This window comes from Coregonus clupeaformis, chromosome 10 (genome assembly GCF_020615455.1).
Source record: "Coregonus clupeaformis isolate EN_2021a chromosome 10, ASM2061545v1, whole genome shotgun sequence".
NCBI lineage: Eukaryota > Metazoa > Chordata > Actinopteri > Salmoniformes > Salmonidae > Coregonus > Coregonus clupeaformis.
The window spans coordinates 15,597,092-15,619,933 of record NC_059201.1 but is presented as its reverse complement, the minus strand read 5'-3'; the positions used below and the strand labels follow the sequence as shown (position 1 = coordinate 15,619,933).

The window sequence follows — 22,842 nt, the reverse complement described above, 5'->3', positions numbered from 1 at the left end:
ATAATTGCACCAACAGTTGTTGCCTTCTCACCAAGCTGCTTGCCTATTGTCCTGTAGCCCATCCCAGCCTTGTGCAGGTCTACAATTTTATCCCTGATGTCCTTACACAGCTCTCTGGTCTTGGCCATTGTGGAGAGGTTGGAGTCTGTTTGATTGAGTGTGTGGACAGGTGTCTTTTATACAGGTAACGAGTTCAAACAGGTGCAGTTAATACAGGTAATGAGTGGAGAACAGGAGGGCTTCTTAAAGAAAAACTAACAGGTCTGTGAGAGCCGGAATTCTTACTGGTTGGTAGGTGATCAAATACTTATGTCATGCAATAAAATGCAAATTAATTACTTAAAAATCATACAATGTGATTTTCTGGATTTTTGTTTTAGATTCCGTCTCTCACAGTTGAAGTGTACCTATGATAAAAATTACAGACCTCTACATGCTTTGTAAGTAGGAAAACCTGCAAAATCGGCAGTGTATCAAATACTTGTTCTCCCCACTGTATATGGAGCCCTCCGCATTGTAACAAAATTTGAGAGGCGCACAGCAATGCGGTACAGAGCTTGATTTGGCCTCTGCATGCCTCCAGAGGCTATGCAATTGCGTCACACCCTCCATACGAAGCCTCTGTCCACATTTTCGGATCAAGCATAAATTGGCTTTTAAGGAAATATACAGGGTGACGTCGGGAACACCCTGAAACGCTGTCATCGGATGACATAAAACAGCACTATATCAGGTGGACCCTGTAATCATCCATTATTCATACGTTTTCACTGCTGCGCACCAACGTGCAGGTACGTCTGTCAAGACAACGAGCTATGATTTGGACGATACTTTTGATTGTCCAGGGCATCCTTCTCTTATTCATACTTGTTTTGAAACGCTCCAGGTGAGTACACTTTTCTAAAATTAGTGTTTTATTCGAGTTAATTCCTACGCTTTTAATGCATACATTGAACATAGCATGCATGCTTTCTGTATAATACTGTATTGTAGCCTTTTCAAACTTGTTTTCACCTGTGCACATATTTGCGTAGCCTACTTATTAATATATGTATTGCCTACCCAGCATAAACTAACCCAGCATAAAGTTGTATTTACCATAAACCTAAAATAATCTAAATAGATCTTGATAATATCATAGTTGTATTGAGCGATATATAAATGAGCTGTCGCCTGTCAATCATTTTTGAGAGGCACAATTTAGATAATTCTGAGTTTAACCAAAAACCAAGGGATTTACTATAAGAACTAAACAACATTACTTAATCTGTTAGTTTAGTGGCCTGTTCTATAACCATTTACCCTCCCACTCAACGCTGTGTTTGGAATGTGGTTAAACAGCCAACCTTCTAAACTTCTGTCGATTTAAGGACTATTTCCACTGGCCAGTTAAATGTAAACTTGCGTGTCTCAAAGATCTTGTGTCAAAGGTTTATGAAGGCACATCTGTTTTCATCCTTGTTGCTGTATCCTTGGTTGTGAAGAATTGATGGGCTCTTTCTATTCTAAATGTTATTGGGAGAGCTTTAAAACTTCCTGGAAAAGCTGTATATATTTTACTCACAGCTGTGTCACACAATGTACTGATATGAGCCAAGCATGTAAATATTGAATCAATTGATTTTCGGTACAGTTACTATATTAAAAGACAAAATATGTGCAATCAGTAATTTTGGTATGAACAAATATAGGTGTGAATATTAGCTTTTCAAAATTAATTGCATTCTGTTCTTTTCTATACAGGTCAGAGAAAGAGCCACCTTTAGACAAAGGAGTTATTCCATGGTTAGGCCATGCCCTTGAGTTTGGAAGAGATGCTGCCATGTTCCTAACCCGTATGAAGGTGAAGCATGGCGATATCTTCACGGTAAGAATGGCAATATCCTCCTGAGACCCAGCAATAATTTTTTGTCCTCTAGTGGACACCAGTTCTTGGTCCATATCTCTAAGGCCATACAAACCACAGTATTAAGTCCTTTGAGAGGACATTCTGGGCTTTTCAATGATATCACGTGTGAGGGTGTGACCTTGACAACTTTATCTTCCAGGTTCTTTAAAAAAATGAAATTTGAAAAGAAATGTGTAATTATTAATGATTATTTTTGCGAGTTTGATATTCAAATTGTTTTCTAGTAAGTGAATATCTCAGGAATAGTTAAGTGAGTTGTCAGGACTGTGTAATATATTTTTTTGACATTTAAATAAGAGCTAAATAAGAGCTTATCAAGAAATGTCCTCTGTAGTGGACAACCGGATGCCGCAACTATATAAAATAAATAACAATATAAAAAATAATCTTGGTAGCATGTTTTCTTTTCACCCCAAACACTTTTTTTCGGGTCTCAGGAGGATATAAACACTATCCTCAATATCATCTACAGTGAGGGAAAAAAGTATTTGATCCCCTGCTGATTTTGTACGTTTGCCCACTGACAAAGACATGATCAGTCTATAATTTTAATGGTAGGTTTACTTGAACAGTGAGAGACAGAATAACAACAACAAAATCCTGAAAAACGCATGTCAAAAATGTTATATTGATTTGCATTTTAATGAGGGAAATAAGTATTTGACCCCTCTGCAAAACCCTTGTTGACAATCACAGAGGTCAGATGTTTCTAGTAGTTGGCCACCAGGTTTGCAGACATCTCAGGAGGGATTTTGTCCCACTCCTCTTTGCAGATCTTCTCCAAGTCATTAAGGTTTCGAGGCTGACGTTTGGCAACTCTAACCTTCAGCTCCCTCCACAGATTTTCTATGGGATTAAGGTCTGGTGACTGGCTAGGCCACTCCAGGACCTTAATGTGCTTCTTCTTGAACCACTCCTTTGTTGCCTTGGCCGTGTGTTTTGGGTCATTGTCATGCTGGAATACCCATCCACAACCCATTTTCAATGCCCTGGCTGAGGGAAGGAGGTTCTCAACCAAGATTTGACGGTAGATGGCCCCGTCCATCGTTGTCCTGTCTCCTTAGCAGAAAAACACCCCCAAAGCATAATGTTTCCACCTCCATGTTTGACGGTGAGGATGGTGTTCTTGGGGTCATAGGCAGCATTCCTCCTCCTCCAAACACGGCGAGTTGTGTTGATGCCAAAGACCTTGATTTTGGTCTCATCTGACCACAACACTTTCACCCAGTTATCCTCTGAATCATTCAGATGTTCATTGGCAAACTTCAGATGGGCCTGTATATGTGCTTTCTTGAGCAGGGGGACCTTGCGGGCGCTGCAGGATTTCAGTCCTTCATGGCGTAGTGTGTTACCAATTGTTTTCTTGGTGATTATGGTCCCAGCTGCCTTGAGATCATTGACAAGATCCTCCCGTGTAGTTCTGGGCTGATTCCTCACCGTTCTCATGATCATTGCAACTCCACGAGGTGAGATCTTGCATGGAGCCCCAGGCAGAGGGAGATTGACAGTTATTTTGTGTTTCTTCCATTTTCAAATAATCGCACCAACTGTTGTCACCTTCTCACCAAGCTGCTTGGCGATGGTCTTGTAGCCCATTCCAGCCTTGTGTAGGTCTACAATCTTGTCCCTGACATCCTTGGAGAGCTCTTTGGTCTTGGCCATGGTGGAGAGTTTGGAATCTGATTGATTGCTTCTGTCGACAGGTGTCTTTTATACAGGTAACAAGCTAAGATTAGGAGCACTCCCTTTAAGAGTGTCAAATACTTATTTCCCTCATTAAAATGCAAATCAATTTGTAACATTTTTTACATGCGTTTTTCTGGATTTTTTTGTTGTTATTCTGTCTCTCACTGTTCAAATAAACCTACCATTAAAATTATAGACTGATCATTTCTTTGTCAGTGGGCAAACATAGAAAATCAGCAGGGGATCAAATACTTTTTTCCCTCACTGTATGTAAATGTACCTTAACCTGATCATCTTTACCTGCCTGTTCTTGCCTTAATTCTCGAATACATCTACAGTGGATTCAATTCTTCACCATTCAGGGTGAGTGTTGGTGTGTCATCCTGATTACTTCTGTGTATTTCTCTCTCTCTGTGTGTGTGTGTGTGTGTGTGTAGGTGCGTGTGGCTGGACGTTATGTGACAGTGCTGCTGGACCCCAGCTCTTATGATGCTGTGATAGAGGACTCTGTGTCACTTGACTTCACACGCTACGCGCAGGTTCTCATGGACAGGATCTTTAGCCTGCGGCTCCCCCATCACAACCCTGCTGTAGAGAAGGCCATGATGAAACAGTACGTCCCTATCCTTATCCCTATTACAGTGTCACACACTCTTTTATGTGGGCCAGCCCAAAAAAACAGCTCTACATGCCCATCGATACGGTCAGAGAGTTACAAATTACTTTTTTTTTTAAAGACAATTGAGGACAGCATTATCCAGCCAATAACTGGATCCTTACACAGGCATAATACACAACTCTGTGTGATGTTGCTGCCTGGCTCCACCGTAGTCTAAATCAACATGTTTCCCTCCCTGAGACAGAGAGGTGTCTGGGACCAGGGATTACTACATCCACCATCACAGATATCCCTACCATCTGCATAAGATGGTGAGCAAGATCGCGCTGACAGACATGGTCACTGTGTTCCTAGCTCCTAGACAACTTTTCTTGTTGGGTATTATTGCGCTGTTGGAGCTAGGAACATAAGCATTTCGCTACACCCGTGATAACATCTGCAAAATATGTGTATGCCAGGTGGAGGCTCCTCAGAGGAGGAAGGGGAGGACCATCTGCCTCAGTGAAATATTAAAAGTTATCCTTTTTAGAAAAAATTATACTAAATATATTCACGTCACCAAATTAAAAGGACATTTCTAAAACACAATGTTTTGCAATGAAGGTCTACAGTAGCCTCAGCAGCACTCTGTAGGGTATCATCATGGTGTAGCCGGAGGACAGCTAGCTTCTGTCCTTCTCTGGGTACATTGACTTCAATAAAAAACCTAGGAGGTTCATGGTTCTCACCCCCTTCCATAGACTTACACAGTAATTATGACAACTTCCGGAGGACGTCCTCCAACCTATCAGAGCTCTTGCGGCATGAACTGACATGTTATCCACCCAGCTACAGCTAACTAGCACTGCAGTGCATAACATGTGGTGAGTAGTTGACTCAAAGAGAGATAAAGACAATAGTTGAAAAGTTTTGAACAAATGAATTTCTTCCGAGAGCGAGAGAGAGAGAGAGCGCTAGCTAGCTATATTTGGTTGTATTTTTTTTTTTACTTTCACTTATCTAGCGAATGCAGCTAGCTAGTTTAGCCTACTCAAACACTCGGCTCAAACAGAGAGGGATGCTATGTTAGCTAGCTCGCTTTTGGTTTTATTAATTTATTGCCACCAGGGCCCACCGGTGTAACTGCTAAACTGCTTTCTGACTTTACGCTGTAGTGCATGATTGTAGTAGGTATGTTGACTATGACGTGACAACGATGTGTGTGTAGCGGTTAGTGGTCATGATATGAAGGTTTGGCTTGGAAAGGTTTTTTCGCCTGGTCACAGACAGCCGATGTGTTGTGCACTGAAGTCCACAAGCGAAGGTAAAAGGTGAGAGGAGGAGAGCGCATAGATAGTTGTGAGAAGCAATTATATATACAATGAGCAAAGCGATCATGCTGTTTTTATGTGGCTGCTATGAAAGTTAACTGTGTTTGCGTGTGATCAGGGGTGCATTCATTCCGCCAATTCTGTTGTAATTGTTTCTTAAACGGAAGCAAACGGAACAAAACGAGGATAAATATATCTACATTTATAGTCATCTTGACTACAAAAAATTATCTTGACCTGTGCATCTACGTTGTAAACTCATTTATAGGTTGTAGCAGCCTCATGATGGGTACAGGGAACATTTGAGTACCGAAACGTATCGATGTTACATTGAGCTGGGTGAATGGAATATGAATGACAGTCATCCAATATGCTGTAATAGAAATAAGGCCATGCTGATAAAAAAGTTTGAGGAGGAGGCTTGAAGCACTGGGCATCTTGTTTTGACATGCATTATCTGAATTAGGTCCACATAATTATACATACACTACCGTTCAAAAGTTTGGGGTCACTTAGAAATGTCCTTGTTTTCGAAAGAAAGGCAATTTCTTTGTCCATTAAAATAATATCAAATTGATCAGAAATACAGTGTAGACATTGTTAATGTTGTGAATGGCTATTGTAGCTGTAAATGGCAGATTTTGTATGCAATATCTACATAGGGGTACAGAGGTCCATTATCAGCAACCATCAGTCCTGTGTTCCAATGGCACGTTGTGTTTGCTAATCCAAGTTTATCATTTTAAAAGGCTAATTGATCATTAGAAAACCCTTTTGCAACTATGTTAGCACAGCTGAAAACTGTTGTGCTGATTAAAGAAGCAATAAAACTGGCCTTCCTGAGACTAGTTGACTATCTGGAGCATCAGCAATTGTGGGTTCGATTACAGGCTCAAAATGGCCAGAAACAAATAACTTTCTTCTGAAACTCATCAGTCTATTCTTGTTCTGAGAAATTAAGGCTATTCCATGCAAGAAATTGCCAAGAAACTGAAGATGTCATACAACACTGTGTACTACTCCCTTCACAGAACAGCGCAAACTGGCTCTAACCAGAATAGAAAGAGGAGTGGGAGGCCCCGGTGCACAACTGAGCAAGAGGACATATACAATAGTGTCTAGTTTGAGAAACAGACGCCTCAGAGGTCCTCAACTGGCAGCTTCATTAAATAGTACCCACAAAACACCAGTCTCAACATCAACAGTGAAGAGGCGACTCTGGGATGCTGACCTTCTAGGCAGAGTTGCAAAGAAAAAGCCATATCTCAGACTAGCCAATAAAAAAAAGATTAAGATGGGCAAAAGAACACAGACACTGGACAGAGGAAGATTGGGAAAAAGTGTTATGGACAGACGAATCGAAGTTTGAGGTGTTCGGATCACAAAGAAAACATTTGTGAGACGCAGACCAAATGAAAAGATGCTGGAGGAGTGCTTGATGCTATCTGTCAAGCATGGTGGAGGCAATGTGATGGTCTGGGGATGCTTTGGTGGTGGTAAAGTGGGAGATTTGTACAGGGTAAAAGGGATCTTGAAGAAGGAAGGCTATCACTCCATTTTGCAATGTCATGCCATACCCTGTCGACATCGCTTAATTGGAGCCAATTTCCTCCTACAACAGGACAATGAGCCAAAGCACAGCTCCAAACTATGCAAGAACTATTTAGGGAAGAAGCAGTCAACTGGTATTCTGTCTATAATGGAGTGGCCAGCACAGTCACCGGATCTCAACCCTATTGAGCTGTTGTGGGAGCAGCTTGACCGTATGGTACAGTGAGGGAAAAAAGTATTTGATCCCCTGCTGATTTTGTACGTTTGCCCACTGACAAAGAAATGATCAGTCTATAATTTTAATGGTAGGTTTATTTGAACAGTGAGAGACAGAATAACAACAAAAAAATCCAGAAAAACGCATGTCAAAAATGTTATAAATTGATTTGCATTTTAATGAGGGAAATAAGTATTTGACCCCCTCTCAATCAGAAAGATTTCTGGCTCCCAGGTGTCTTTTATACAGGTAACGAGCTGAGATTAGGAGCGTGTGCTCCTAATCTCAGCTTGTTACCTGTATAAAAGACACCTGTCCACAGAAGCAATCAATCAATCAGATTCCAAACTCTCCACCATGGCCAAGACCAAAGAGCTCTCCAAGGATGTCAAGGACAAGATTGTAGACCTACACACGGCTGGAATGGGCTACAAGACCATCGCCGAGCAGCTTGGTGAGAAGGTGACAACAGTTGGTGCGATTATTTGCAAATGGAAGAAACACTAAATAACTGTCAATCTCCCTCTGCCTGGGGCTCCATGCAAGATCTCACCTCGTGGAGTTGCAATGATTATGAGAACGGTGAGGAATCAGCCCAGAACTACACGGGAGGATCTTGTCAATGATCTCAAGGCAGCTGGGACCATAGTCACCAAGAAAACAATTGGTAACACACTACGCCGTGAAGGACTGAAATCCTGCAGCGCCCGCAAGGTCCCCCTGCTCAAGAAAGCACATATACATGCCTGTCTGAAGTTTGCCAATGAACATCTGAATGACTCAGAGGATAACTGGGTGAAAGTGTTGTGGTCAGATGAGACCAAAATCGAGGTCTTTGGCATCAACTCAACTCGCCGTGTTTGGAGGAGGAGGAACGCTGCCTATGACCCCAAGAACACCATCCTCACCGTCAAACATGGAGGTGGAAAAATTATGCTTTGGGGGTGATTTTCTGCTAAGGGGACAGGACAACTTCACCGCATCAAAGGGACTATGGACGGGGCCATTTACCGTCAAATCTTGGGTGAGAACCTCCTTCCCTCAGTCAGGGCATTGAAAATGGGTTGTGGATGGGTATTCCAGCATGACAATGACCCAAAACACACAGCCAAGGCAACAAAGGAGTGGCTCAAGAAGAAGCACATTAAGATCCTGGAGTGGCCTAGCCAGTCTCCAGACCTTAATCCCATAGAAAATCTGTGGAGGGAGCTGAAGGTTCGAGTTGCCAAACGTCAGCCTCAAAACCTTAATGACTTGGAGAAGATCTGCAAAGAGGAGTGGGACAAAATCCCTCCTGAGATGTGTGCAAACCTGGTGGCCAACTACAAGAAACGTCTGACCTCTGTGATTGCCAACAAGGGTTTTGCCACCAAGTACTAAGTCATGTTTTGCAGAGGGGTCAAATACTTTTTTCCCTCATTAAAATGCAAATCAATTCATAACATTTCTGACATGCGTTTTTCAGGATTTTTTTGTTGTTATTCTGTCTCTCACTGTTCAAATAAACCTACCATTAAAATTATAGACTGATCATTTCTTTGTCAGTGGGCAAACGTGCAAAATCAGCAGGGGATCAAATACTTTTTTCCCTCACTGTATGTAAGAAGTGCCCATCAAGCCAATCCAACTTGTGGGAGGTGCTTCAGGAAGCATGCGGTGAAATCTCTTCAGATTACCTCAACAAATTGACAACTAGAATGCCAAAGGTCTGCAAGGCTGTAATTGCTGCAAATGGAGGATTATTTGATGAAAGCTAAGTTTGAAGGACACAATTATTATTTCTATTAAAAATCATTATTTCTAACCTTGTCAATGACTACATTTCCTATGCATTTTGCTATATTTCCTATTCAAACTAATTTCATGTGATTTCAACATTTCTAAGTGACCCCAAACTTTTGAACGGTAGTGTAGGAGGAGCGGCTTCTATGGAGGAACTTTGAAAGTCCTTTGAGCTAGCTAGCTAACAAGCTTGAGCTAGCTATCAAGCTTGTGTGCAGAGCGGCACCAGAATAAAAAATACGTCTTACCTTTTTGTAGTTTTTTAATCTTGCAGACAGATACTGGAATAAGTTTCTGAGTGACAGAGTGATGACTTTGCATAGGCGTTTTGTTATGGGACTATAAAAAAATGCCTGGAACGTAAAATAACGTTATTAACCGGTTCCCATGCTTTTAAAATAACGGTTCTGTTCCGGAACTGTATGGATCACTTTTGTTCCAGGTTCCATTTCTGTTCCTTGAAAAAAAAGTCTTTATTTTCCTGTTTTCTTTTCTTTTCTGTTCCCTGAACCAGTTCCAACCCCTGGTGCATACCACACATGCACTCACCTCACACCATGCTGTTGCTGGGCACTGTTGTGGAACTACCTCAGTCTATCTCAGCCATATCGTCATTGTGTAGTGCTTTTTTTCTGGCTATACAGTGCATAGACCACTGGCTCTGTGTAGTGGATTTTGAATCCACAGTATCAGCATTTTGTACCCTGCCACACAGGTTTACTACAGACATAGGATAGTGCTTCTTAATGCTAATACCATAGGTGTTTTATGGTGTTTTTCCACATTGACATTATTTAGATAGGAGTGAATTACAGGTTTGGTCTTGATGACATAGATGACGAACGTTCCTCTTTCTTGACCTTAGTCTCTTGACTTAAACCTTTGTGTCCTCAGGCACTTTGAGGGGGAGAGCCTGTCCTGCCTGAGCAGCACCATGCACTGCCATCTCCAGTCCCTGCTGCTGCAAGCCCAGAGGCCCTGTCACAACCAGACCGACTGGAACACGGACGGGCTCTTCAGCTTCTGTTACAGTCTTCTCTTCAGGTATGTTTGGAGGAGTTCCAATTGTCGTGGAAATTACCACTAAGGATTTAAAGTTAAATGAACAGATCTTTATTATCAAGGCCGGAGAGGTTACAACAAACAGAATATTCTAAGTACAAGTCTGTCAGAAGCTCTGAAGTGATGTTCTCCCTTCAGCACTCTTTATACTCATGCACAAACTAGGCATCTCTGCTCTCAGAGGGCAATAAGCTGATCATGACCTTGCACACACAGTGTCTAGACGTTGGGCCAAAGTAACAATGTGTTCCCTTCTTTCTGTTCTTCTTCTATCAGTCCCTTCCCTGAGAGCAGTCACATAACATCCTAACACAATAATCAGGACTCAACACGCTACATGCATTTGCAGAGACACAGAGGACACAGAAAATGTCCACTACACCATATGTGATAACAAAAATGTATTTTACTTCTTAACATACATTCAGTCTATCATCAGGAGTGCATTGAGTAAATACTTCATATTTGATCATTTTTCCGTTACCCTTTACATTATAAGGTTGCTGTCGTTTAACAACCTAACTTAAAACCTTCAGGTATTTTATCAAACATGGATACTAAGTAATTATTGTATATTATTTACATTTGACATTTTAGTCATTTAGCAGACACTCTTATCCAGAGCGACTTACAGTTAGTGAGTGCATACATTTTTTTCCTTATTTTTTTTCATACTGGCCCCCGTGGGAATCGAACCCACAACCCTGCCGTTGCAAGCGCCATGCTCTACCAACTGAGCTACACAGGGCCCATCATCCATTATAGGGGGAAAGGGGAGTTCATGGAGAGACAGCACGTTATCAGTATCACCTTCTTTAGTAGCATTGAACATGATAGTTGCTGAGACTCGAGTTGCCAGGGAAGTACAAATGGCCTTACAACAAGAAAGCAAAAATGATCAAACACATTAAACAAAATATTCCAGCTATCACTCACGGAACTATCTGGGAGCCCCAAGCTCCAAAGAGGCCTTTCAGCCAACCAGGAAACACCAACTCTGATTTCCTGGAATGAGACTTTGCAACCGTGGCAATGTAGTTAGCCAGATCTGTCACATTTGATGACACATCTGGGACAAAAGTGCAGCATTTGTCGCCAATGAGTGCAGAAGTACCCCCTTGACCAGCCAATAAGTAGTCAAGTGCCTCTCTGTTTTGCAGGGAGTCCTTTCACTTCCTCATTCAGAACAACCAAGGCATCTCTAGTAGGGCTCTGGCGGTCACGAAATTTCATCAGCTGGTGATTGTCAAGCAAATAACTGTTGGTCTCACGGTAATTGACCATTAATTAACATAAACACATTTAGTATCTCCTGGCTTCCACACATAGCCTACAAGCCACTGATGCAGACCTAAATATTCCAAACATAGTCTGGGACAGTTGTGGGATGCGATAGATCCCAAATTAATACAACCACTAGCGTCAAAAAACCTTTTTTACGCAATGTGGCTGACGCAACAGATCAGAACGTTTAGCTTAAAATTTTGATAAACAATTAGGCTATTTCTTGACATTATAAGCGCAACAGTGCGCACATGTGTCACGTTCGTTTAAGGACGGGTCAGACCAAGGCGCAGCGTGAAATGCGTACATGTTTATTTAAACTATAAACACACGAACAAAACAACCAACAAACGAAACGTGAAGTCCTAAGGCTAAACACAAAACAAGCCTCCACACGGAACAAGATCCCACAACTAACTAGTGCCAATAGGCTGCCTAAGTATGATCCCCAATCAGAGACAACGAGCGACAGCTGTCTCTGATTGGGAATCACACCCGGCCAAACACAGAACTACAACACCTAGACTGAAACATAGAAAACACACCATAGAACACCACACCCTGACTCAACATATAAGAGTCCCTTGGTGCGAGGAGCAGGAACGGGCCGGGCCGGACTGGCGACACGCACCACTGGCTTGGTGCGAGGAGCAGGAACAGGCCGGGCCGGACTGGGAACAAGCACCACTGGCTTGGTGCGAGGAGCAGGAACGGGCCGGGCCGGACTGGGAACACGCACCACTGGCCTGGTGCGAGGAGCAGGAACGGGCCGGGCCGGACTGGGAACACGCACCACTGGCTTGCTGCGGGGAGCAGGAACGGGTCGTACCGGGCTGGCGATACGCACCACTGGCTTGATGCGGGGAGCAGGAACGGGCCGGACCGGGAACACGCACCACTGGCTTGGTGCGAGGAACAGGAACGGGCTGGACCGGACTGTGGAGGCGGACTGGAGGTCTGGAGCGGAGAGCTGGCACAACCCGTCCTGGCTGCCCACTTTCACACGACACGTGCGGGGCGCTGGCACAGAACGCACTGGGCTGTGCATGCGCACTGGCGATACAGTGCGTTTCTCCGCATACCTGGGTTCCTCTTTTAACCCCCGCTCCTTATATTGCCTAACCAGCTCCTCTCTCCGTGCCTCTACTTCCTCCTTCTCCCTACGAGCCTCCTGCAGTGCCTCCTCTTGAATGGATCTCTCCCGCTCTATTCTAGGGAGCCCCCACGAGTTAGGGAACAGACACTCATCGTCGTCGTCATCCTCCGACTCCTCAGTATAGAACTGTTCCCACTCTTCCTCCCATGGTCGTAGGCACCCACCGGGTGCAGTGGTCGGGGCTCTTCTCTCTCGCTCCCCGACCACTCCTTTAGCCCCCCCCAATTGTTTTTATTGGGGCTGCCACTCAGGCTTCCTCCTCGGCCGGCGCCTTCTGTGTTGCCGTTGCTCCTCTCCTGCCTGGGCTTCCTTCTTCGCCCAGGGTCCTTTTCCCGCAAATATCTCCTCCCAAGACCAAATCTTCCCCACCTGTGTCCAGGGTGTTTGCTCCTGGGCACGCTGCTTGGTCCGTGTGTGGTGGGATCTTCTGTCACATTCGTTGAAGGATGGGTCAGACCAAGGCGCAGCGTGAAATGCGTACATGTTTATTTAAACTACAAACACACAAACAAAACAACCAACAAACGAAACGTGAAGTACTAAGGCTAAACACAAAACAAGCCTCTAACACGGAACAAGATCCCACAACTAACGAGTGCCAATAGGCTGCCTAAGTATGATCCCCAATCAGAGACAACGAGCGACAGCTGAATGGAATCTACTGGCCAAGTATTTCAATTTCTATCAGGGGATTTTCAATCGAATAGGTGGTAAGTTTCAGCATCTGGCATGCTTCTGTTTCCACCTCATCCTATGTTCTTTGCCCACCAAAGGGATTTCCAACCCTTACATCTTCATGTGGTCCTCGCCATTCACCCTGGTCATCTCCATCACCAGGACAGTCCCTTGCAAAATGTCCTGTCTTGCCACAGTTGTAGCAGCTCCGGTCTCTCCCTCCAGAGGCGCCTTGCGCTCCTCGCCCTCTGCCTCTTCCCATTCCTCTACCTCCTCTCGGCCTCGTAGATGATGTGTTTTCTCCCGGGAAGCCCACAGTGAGTGTCTGGTCTGGGCGGGTCCTCGTCATCTTTGGTCAGATGAGAATTTCCCTTGCATGCCTTCACATGGAATGCGCCACCGGTGTTCCCTCACAAACCCTCACTGCCGAGCTCCACAGGTAGAATCAATCATCCTGTTTAGTGACGCCAAATTGTCGTGGGAATTACCACTAAGGACTCAAAGTCAAAGTTAAATGAACAGATCTTTATTATCACAGCCGGAGAGGTTACAACAAACTTACTAAGTACAAGTCTGTCAGAAGCTCTGATGGGATGCTCTCCCTTCAGTACTCTTTATACTCATGCACAAACTAGGCATCTCTGCTCTCAGGGTGCAATAAGCTGATCATGACCTTGCACACACAGTGTCTAGACGTTGGGCCAAAGTAACAAAGTGTTCCCTTCTTTCTGTTCTTCTATCAGTCCCTTCCCTGAGAGCAGTCACAGAACATCCTAACACAATAATCAGGACTCAACATGTTAAATGTAGTCACGCATTTGCAGCGACACAGCGGACACAAAAACGTTACACTACACTATACTTCCCTCCCTCCTCTCTCTCTCTCTCTCTCTCTCTCTCTCTCTCTCTCTCTCTCTCTCTCTCTCTCTCTCTCTCTCTCTCTCTCTCTCTCTCTCTCTCTCTCTCTCTCTCTCTCTCTCTCTCTCTTCTTCACTCACTCATTCACCCACGCGTCCCCCAGGGCCTACGTCAAATGCCTGGGATAAACAGTTTACGCACAAGCCCGTTCCACGAGCCACTTTGTTTGTAAATACACCAAGAAGAATGTTGAATGACACATAAGAGGCATTTAATGAAAGGAAAGAGCAGTGCCACCCATGCTTATTTGAGCCTCCCTCTCACACAAACACTAAGCTTCTAGGCTGCCCTTCCACGCCTACACACTTTAGAAGGCTTTTTATTTATAGAGATGTTTGAGTTGGTCATTTAAACACTCAGCATCCTAATGTGAAGCAGATGATGTAGCCATGACTTATTATTGCATGAGAGAAGTTTATACTAGTAATGGCCCACACTGTGAACAATAATCAAGTGGGTGAGCGGTGGAACACAGGAAGTGTACCTGTTGACCTTAAGTGGGAGGACACCAGCGTGAGTTGGGTAGTCCTACATCGATAGGAAATTAATCCTAACCATCACTTAAGGCAACATCAATCAATGTAATGACCACTCGTTGACATGGTTTCCGATGCGTAATTGCTACCTAAATTAGCAAGCTCCCTCTGTTTGGTATACCACCTAGTCTCGGAAATCCGAGACCTATGGTAACATGTCGGAACATTGTTACATTGTGGGAGGCAACCTGTCTGACTAGGGTGACTACTACTACCCTCACCTACCCACTCTCTCTCCCTCAGGGCAGGGTACCTCACACATTTCGAAGGGGAGCAGAAAAGCAACAGAACAGACCCCATTGACGTTTACGAGGAGTACCGGAAGTTTGACAACCTCCTGACCAAAATGGCCAGGACCACACTAAAACCAGGTGACTACATGAAACATGGTCCCTGAAAGAAACATAATGAACTACAAGGTTTTAAACCTGTGTAAAATTACAGTGGCAGCTGGATGTGGGAGTTGATAAAAATAGTAATTGTGTCCGATCTTAGGGCTCAATTAATTTTGAATGTGGTATTATAGTTTGAATGTTTTACCCTGATGTATTAAACAGACTAAATAGAGGGATCATTCAATCTGTATTATTATCACATTATATGACTCAGCTTTTTGTATCATTGAGTCGTCTGGCTATTTGTGATATTGTCATATTTGTCATTGTATGGACTCACTATGGTGACCACATCAGTGATTGGACTTCAGGTTTGATTCTCGGTTACCATGGTGCGGTCACTGCAGTGAATTACTTTATGTTTGAATCCCATTTCCGACTCACACTGGCTTATTACTCATGGTCCCTATGTCGTCTCCTCTCACTCTCACACCTGTTTCATACAGGCTCTATCTGATGTCACCTGACACACCTATGTATTCTCTCACTGTCACCTGTCCTTTTCACTCCCTTATCTCTGATTTTACTCCTCTCTCACTATACATACTGTATATGTTTTTACCTCCAGGCTTACTACCACATATCTCCTGTTTCTGATAGCATCTGCCCCACCTGTGTCACTATTGTCACCTTTTTCCATTCATATGGCATGTGGATCTCAGTGATGTTGCATGTCACACCGATGACTCACTCATTGCTTAATTTATGTCATGCTCATGTTACATACCTCTTCCACCTGTATTAATATGATTACATCTATGGGTGGAGTTACATTAGTAAAATACAGTGCTTTTGGAAAGTATTCAGACCCCTTGACTTTTTCCCCATTTTGTTACATTACAGCCTTATTCTAAAATTGATTAAATTGTTTTGTTTCCCCCTCATCAATCTACACACAATACCCCATAATGACAAAGCAAAAACAGGTTTTTAGAAATGTTTGCAAAATTATTAAAAATAAAAAACTTAAATATCACATTTACATAAGTATTCAGACCCTTTACTCAGTACTTTGTTGAAGCACCTTTGGCAGCAATTACAGCTTAGAGTCGTCTTGGGTATGACGCTACAAGCTTGGCACACCTGTATTTGGGGAGTTTCTCCCATTCTTCTCTGCGGATCCTCTCAAGCTCTGTCAGGTTGGATGGGGAGCGTCGCTGCACAGCTATTTTAAGGACTCTCTAGAGATGTTCGATCGGGTTCAAGTCCGTGCTCTGGCTGGGCCACTCAAAGACATTCAGAGACTTGTCCCGAAGCCACTCCTGCGTTTTGTCTTGGCTGTGTGCTTAGGGTCGTTGTCCTGTTGAAAGGTGAACCTTCGCCCCAGTCTGAGGTCCTGAGCGCTCTGGAGCAGGTTTTCATCAAGGATCTCTCTGTACTTTGCTCCGTTCATCTTTCCCTCAATCCTGACTAGTCTCCCAGTCCATGCAGCTGAAAACCATACCCACAGCATGATGCTGCCTCCACCATGCTTCACCGTAGGGATGGTGTCAGTTTTCCTCCAGATGTGATGCTTGGCATTCAGACCAAAGACTTCAATCTTAGTTTCATCAGACTAGCGAATCTTGTTTCTCGTGGTCTGAGTCCTTTAGGTGCCTTTTGGCAAACTCCAAGCAGGCTGTCATGTGTCTTTTACTGAGGAGTGGCTTCCGTCTGGCCACTCTACCATAAAGGCCTGATTGATGGAGTGCTGTAGAGATGGTTGTCCTTCTGGAAGATTCTTCCATCTCCACAGAGGAACTCTGTCAGCGTGACCATCGGGTTCTTGGTCACCTCCCTGACCAAGGCCCTTCTCCCCCGATTGCTCAGTTTGGCCGGGCGGCCAGCTCTAGGAAGAGTCTTGGTGGTTCCAAACTTCTTCCATTTAAGAATGATGGAGGCCACTGTGTTCTTGGGGACCTTCAATGCTACAGAAATTTTTTGGTACCCTTCCCCAGATCTGTGCCTCAACACAATCCTGTCCTTTTTACTGAAGAGCAACAAATATAACGTTTTGGAATGGCCTAGTCAAAGTCCAGACCTAAACCCGATTGAGATGTTGTGGCAGGACCTGAAACAAGCAGTTCATGCTCGAAACCCCACAAATGTCTCTGATTTAAAGCAGTTCTGCATGGAAGAGTGGGCCAAAATTCCTCCACAGCAATGTGAGAGACTGATCAACAACTACAGGAACCGTTTGGTTGCAGTCATTGCAGCTAAAGGTGGCACAACTAGTTATTGAGTGTAAGGGGGCAACTACTGTGTAAGGGTGTTGCATGACTTTGTTTATTAAATAAATGAAATAAGTTTCCAAATGTTGTGTTATTTGTTCACTCAGGTTCCTTTTTATTTAATATTCGGTTTTGGTTGAAGATCAGTATCAAAACATTCAGTATCAAAAATATGTAAAAATAGAGAAAATCAGAAAGGGGGCAAATACTATTTCACGGCACTAATCACATTAACTCTGTTTAACCTGTGTGTTTGTTTGTGTTTACTCTTGACTCACCTTCCTGTGCCTGTGTGTGTTCCTGTCTCTGTGTGTTTTGTGTGGGTGTCTCTCTGCCTGTCTGTCTGTCTGTCTGTCAGAGGAGAAGAGGACTGCCCAGAGTGTGCGGGTGCGTCTGTGGGAGCTGTTGTCCCCGGCGGGGCTGGGTGAAGGCTCGGGGTCCAGCACCTGGCTGAGAGGCTACAGACACCTCCTACAGGAGGAGGGAGCTGACGAGGACACACAGAGGAGAGCCCTGCTGCTGCAGCTCTGGGCCACACAGGTGAGTCACATTCACTCCCCGAACTCACTTCCCTGTGAGTGTTCTGTCATTGTTACAGAGCAAGGGCTGCCCAGCAATTTATAGCTGTTCTGAACAGGTCTCGTGAACGATTGGTGAAAATCCCTGTTGTTCCATTGCACCCAAAAATTCCTTTCTATTCAATAGCTTTTTGGAGGTGGGCCAACACCTTTCTGGCACACCCTTCTGGCTAGCAGCCATCTTAAACATGACAATGTTCCAATACAAAGATTCTCACATGCCAATGTCAGATGCTAGTCTCGATTGGTTAGGGTTACCCTTTGTAAAATTCTGCTTCCAACACAGTGTGCCTCTCAAATTCTGATTCTACTGTGCCTGTTTGTCAGCCACACCTTTACGCCTTGTTCAACCATTGTAGAATACTTTTATAATAAGTGATTATTCTTGAAAAACTAGAAATAATTACGAGCACGTGCAGTGCTTTAAGATGAATACTAATGCTGTATTCTCAACCACTGGAGTGTATGGAAAAACCCCAGAACAGTTAGACCTTATTTTAGAGTTGTTATGTAAGAGGGCAGATATACTATCCCTATGTTAGACTACTGCGAGTCCCAGTGGGCTTCAACTACACATGGCCTCAGTGGGATTGTCTCAAGCTGTATTTCTCTTCCGTGCTAGAATTGTTGTCACAGAGAGACACTACAGTCCGCTCCTCCTGCTCTAATAAGGACTTCACAACAGAAAGATGGACATGAGTGTAATACTCATCTTTACCACAAGAGTGCACTTGAGTGTAGCCTCTTTATGTAGAGAAAAGTGTCCCAAGATGGCAAAAGTAGGCTGTAAACACAAAGGTGTCTTCAAGTGCATCTGAACATATTCTGAGACTAAGTACATTCTGAGTACACTCTGCTTAGCAGGGTTGGGGTCAATTCCATTTAAATTCCAGTCAATTCAGGAGGTATTGTCTTCAATGCTTTTCAATGAGGAACATTTGGAATTGGAATTTTGTTTACTTTCTGAATTGAAATGGAATTGACCCCAACCCTGCTGCTTAGAACATATTACTTCACCCATTGAGAACTGATAACTGCCTCAAACATTTTCCACAGACACATGATCAACCATCATCATGCAACTCTTGATTGCTATCTTTCAGTTCCCTTTTTTTAAGTTCCCCTAAGAATTTAGTGAAGAACATAAGGTGTTACCAACAATATCCTCACCAAACCCAGTCTCCTCCTTGTGGTATTACATTATATTGTATAAAACTCCTAGATAGTCTATTGTGCAGTTTATTACATGGCAAACATTGTTTAGTCTGGAGGCAATGTAAATTCAGTGGTCTTTCCAATCATGTACAAACACAGAGAGATGGCCATGGACAAGCCAGTCTGTCCTCAAACACTCCATATTGAGTCTCTCTTTGGTGTCTAATGGATTTCCTTCCTGACAGTAGCCAGAACGTGGTTCTCTATCATAGAGACACAGGAAAGGAACCAGTGTAATTCATTAGGCGTTGTGATTGAACTGTACAGACAAGTGATGGTTGCCCCTTGTGTGAACTACATGACTATGAGAGAAAATAATAAGAGTTGGCATGTAATGTTCTCTTCTCCGATTAGATAATTGCTACCTGTACAATCTCTCTGTGAGAACTATCAGAGAGGGAACTCACTGTATCATTGCCTTCATGTCAATCTTTATTTGTTGCCAGGGTAATGTTGGACCTGCTGCATTCTGGCTCTTGGGTTTCCTGTTGACAAATCCTGAGGCCATGAGGGCGGTGAGGAAGGAGTTCAGCAAGATCTCAGAGCAGGACTCAGCACAGTGTCCCCTACTGGACAGGCTACAGCACACGCCTGTGTTTGGTGAGTGTTTCTTGTTTACTGCACAAAGACAAGGAGCTTCATCCCTATGGGCACATGTACCCTAATGAACAGAGTATTTCTGTTTAGAATCATGATAGAGAGAGGGAGAGGGAAATGAGGGTAGGGGAAAAAGAGATGGAGAGGTGGTGAGAGGGGGAGAGGAAAGTTGAAAAGAGAGATACATACAACACACACACACACACATGCACACTGTTCCCAGGTGAGTGTCCACACATAGTATTTGCCTGAGGCCCTAATGACTAAAAGACCAGGGCAGATCCACCTGCTCAGACCCTGAAGGATGCTCTCAATTAGCTAATGGCTCCCATGTCACCATCAACAGGTGGTCTAACCTCTAGTGCAAATAATGACATTAACCTGAATATAGAAACCTGACTTTAGCCCTTTTGAAAGTGTAACTCCTCTGCAGGGAGTCCTCAAATGAGAATGACCTTCGTGAATCTATTATGAGGACATAACCCCTGCATAACCCCAAGCATTTCGCTACACCCGCAATAACATCTGCAAAATATGTGTATGTGACCAATAACATTTTATTTTATTTGATATGCATAATTAGTGTTCATCCTCTTCTTTTCTTTGTCCTCCCCATCCCAGACAGTGCCTTAGAGGAGACGCTGAGGCTCAGGGCTGCCCCCTTCATTACCAGAGAGGTAGTGCAGGCAAAGGCCCTGCACATGGCTGATGGGCAGGAGTACAAACTCAGGAGTGGGGACAGAGTGTGTCTGTTCCCATTCATTAGCCCTCAGATGGACCCTGAGATCCACCAGGAACCACAGGTATGAATGTCACTTGTCTCTCACACATTAACAAAGACAAACTCCCTAATTAATGGACAATTAAAGATTAGTTTCAAGTCCATCTGTGCATGTTCTGTCAATCCTACAACACTAGTTGTATTAATTGTGTAGCACAGGTTGAAGATAAGGTACAGTAATAAGCATTGACGTTTGTTTACATAAAGAGGAAGCACGCCTACACGGTTTCTAAAGTGCCCCTGGATTACGGAGGGAGGGAGGGAGGGAGGGAGGGAGGGAGGGAGGGAGGGAGGGAGAGAGGGAGGGAGGGAGGTTAAACCCATAACACTGGACCACTACAGGATTAGCCGGTACGGCACAGGAACACACACAGAAACACAGCTAATAGGCGTGGGAAGGGAATTAGTTACACAGCTTTGTCATTGCTATGTCCTTCTCCACCCTACGGTACCAGCCAATTAGTGGAATATGCAGGGAAATTGAAGTCAATGATGGGGTAGTAATAGATATGATATGGTTGTGTGTAGCAGGAAGCGTTTGGGAACAGTCATGTGTGATCATCATTTGTTAGTATGAGCTGGATTCACTGCTTTACCTCCCTGTGTTTCCTGTCATAGAGATTCAAGTATGACCGCTTCCTCAACCAGGACGGCTCTGTGAAGAAGGACTTCTTTAAAGGAGGGAGACGGCTCAAGTACTACACCATGCCATGGGGCGCGGGCACCAACGGCTGTGTGGGCAAACGCTTTGCTATCAGTTCCATCAGACAGTGAGTGTCTCTGAGTGTTCCCTGTGGGTGTTAGGGGAGGGCAGAGGAAGTCAGAGGTCCCCACCTCACCAGAGTCAGGGACAAACTAAATTATGGGACAGACAATTGATTAGCTCACCTCACAGCAAATGCCATTTAGGGAGATGGAAGGCTTAGCAGCTGTCTGTTTCTACGCAGACTCCTCCAGGTGTCTATGCAAGATTGGGCTCCAGTGAGATGAATTTCACTGCTATGCAAATAGCCCATTCCAAAGGAAAATACAAATGGGGTTTGCAAAAACTGGTATATGCAAATAGAAAATGTTACAGTTTAGGCATGTTTGTAATGTATTATGTCAACAACTCATCTATTGTGTCTCTCTCTATGTGTTCAGGTTTGTGTACCTGGTGCTGTCTCATCTGGAACTGGAGCTGTGTGACCCAGAGGCTCAGATGCCAGAGGTGAACACCAGTCGCTATGGGTTTGGAATGTTGCAGCCTGAAGGAGACCTGGCCATCAGATATAAACGTAGACGGTCACATTGAAGACACAGAGTGGTGTGGAGATCTCTTAAAACAGACATCAATTTATGCTCGTTTCAAAGTGTTTATGACATATGTCCATATAAAGTCTTGTATCTATTTTTGTACCAACACAAATGTACAGTGTAATGTTATTGTGCTATTTATCTTGAATTATAATTTATATATTTCACTTTAAAGTGTTTGTTTTTGTTCTTCACTATTTTGTTTATACAATATATTGTATCAATGATTAGCTTGACTCCATAAAACCTGCCCGAAGTGTTTAAAGTGCTTTCCATTTAAACTCTTGCCCCACCTAATTACAAATATATATATTTTTTAATGTTCACAACAATTTGGAGCTTATCCCAGTGATTAAATGGTGTCATAAATCCCCTCCAGTCTCATCACAGTTGTGTGCATTGCATCAGGGAACTATTTGGTAGATGCTTTGAGAGTAATGGGGTGGCTGGCCGCTCTTTAAACAGAGCTAACCACACATTCGTCACACTGACATTGCCCTGCTGGTCAGGGGCAGAGTGAACGGAAAGTTTAGATTTATATGTCATTTGAAAATAAATTGATAGCCCAGTTGACCAATAACAAGAGCTGGCCTACTTTTTAGTCACACGTTAAATTACTGAGTCCATATCCCCCTAACAGGTTTCTGGGGATCCCAGCAGCATAACATTGAGTGGTAAGCTTATGCATGTACAAAGAGGTTGCAAATGTAAAGCATGTTGTACCCAATGACGTATATAAACTCTGGATTGCTGATGCAATGTAATGGCCATTGAGAGGCTTTGGAAACCACCGGTCGGCCATATTGGCACTCCCTAGTAGGAGCAGTCCTCCATAGGAATGAATGGAATTCTACAGTATTTCAATTAAAAGGACAAAATGACATGTATTTAAGTATTTTTTTGTTGTAGTGGGGACAATAACATTAGTACTCTCTAAACAAAATACTTGAAGGAAACTGTTTTTACATATTATTTTCTTTTTTTAAATAATGTTTAGTTCACGTAATAGAATTTGAAAGTATGCATTAAGGCGTCTGTAATAGAATAAAGGTGTCAAAAACGAAT

At 43.6% G+C, this 22,842-nt stretch overlaps 1 protein-coding gene across 1 annotated transcript; it reads left to right on the top strand.

The window, feature by feature from the left end:
- The first annotated feature begins 729 nt into the window (after positions 1-729).
- Positions 730-22,613, top strand: LOC121575916 (prostacyclin synthase-like). The gene is made up of 10 exons (XM_041889208.2): positions 730-886; positions 1,744-1,867; positions 4,033-4,208; positions 9,969-10,118; positions 14,949-15,076; positions 17,669-17,850; positions 19,550-19,703; positions 20,322-20,503; positions 21,100-21,251; positions 21,625-22,613. The coding sequence occupies exons 1-10, from the start codon at positions 816-818 to the stop codon at positions 21,773-21,775; spliced, it is 1,470 nt and encodes a 489-aa protein (XP_041745142.1). The 5' UTR covers positions 730-815; the 3' UTR covers positions 21,776-22,613.
- Positions 22,614-22,842: the final 229 nt, after the last annotated feature.

What these genes read in the sequence shown, in the direction of transcription:
- LOC121575916 (XM_041889208.2), top strand. Translation starts at nt 816, where the DNA reads ATGATTTGGACGATACTTTTGATTGTCCAGGGCATCCTTCTCTTATTC. An exon ending in AGCATGGCGATATCTTCACG is followed by an intron (nt 1,868 to 4,032) that starts GTAAGAATGGCA and finishes GTGTGTGTGTAG; the next exon opens with GTGCGTGTGGCTGGACGTTA. An exon ending in ACAGCACACGCCTGTGTTTG is followed by an intron (nt 19,704 to 20,321) that starts GTGAGTGTTTCT and finishes TCCCCATCCCAG; the next exon opens with ACAGTGCCTTAGAGGAGACG.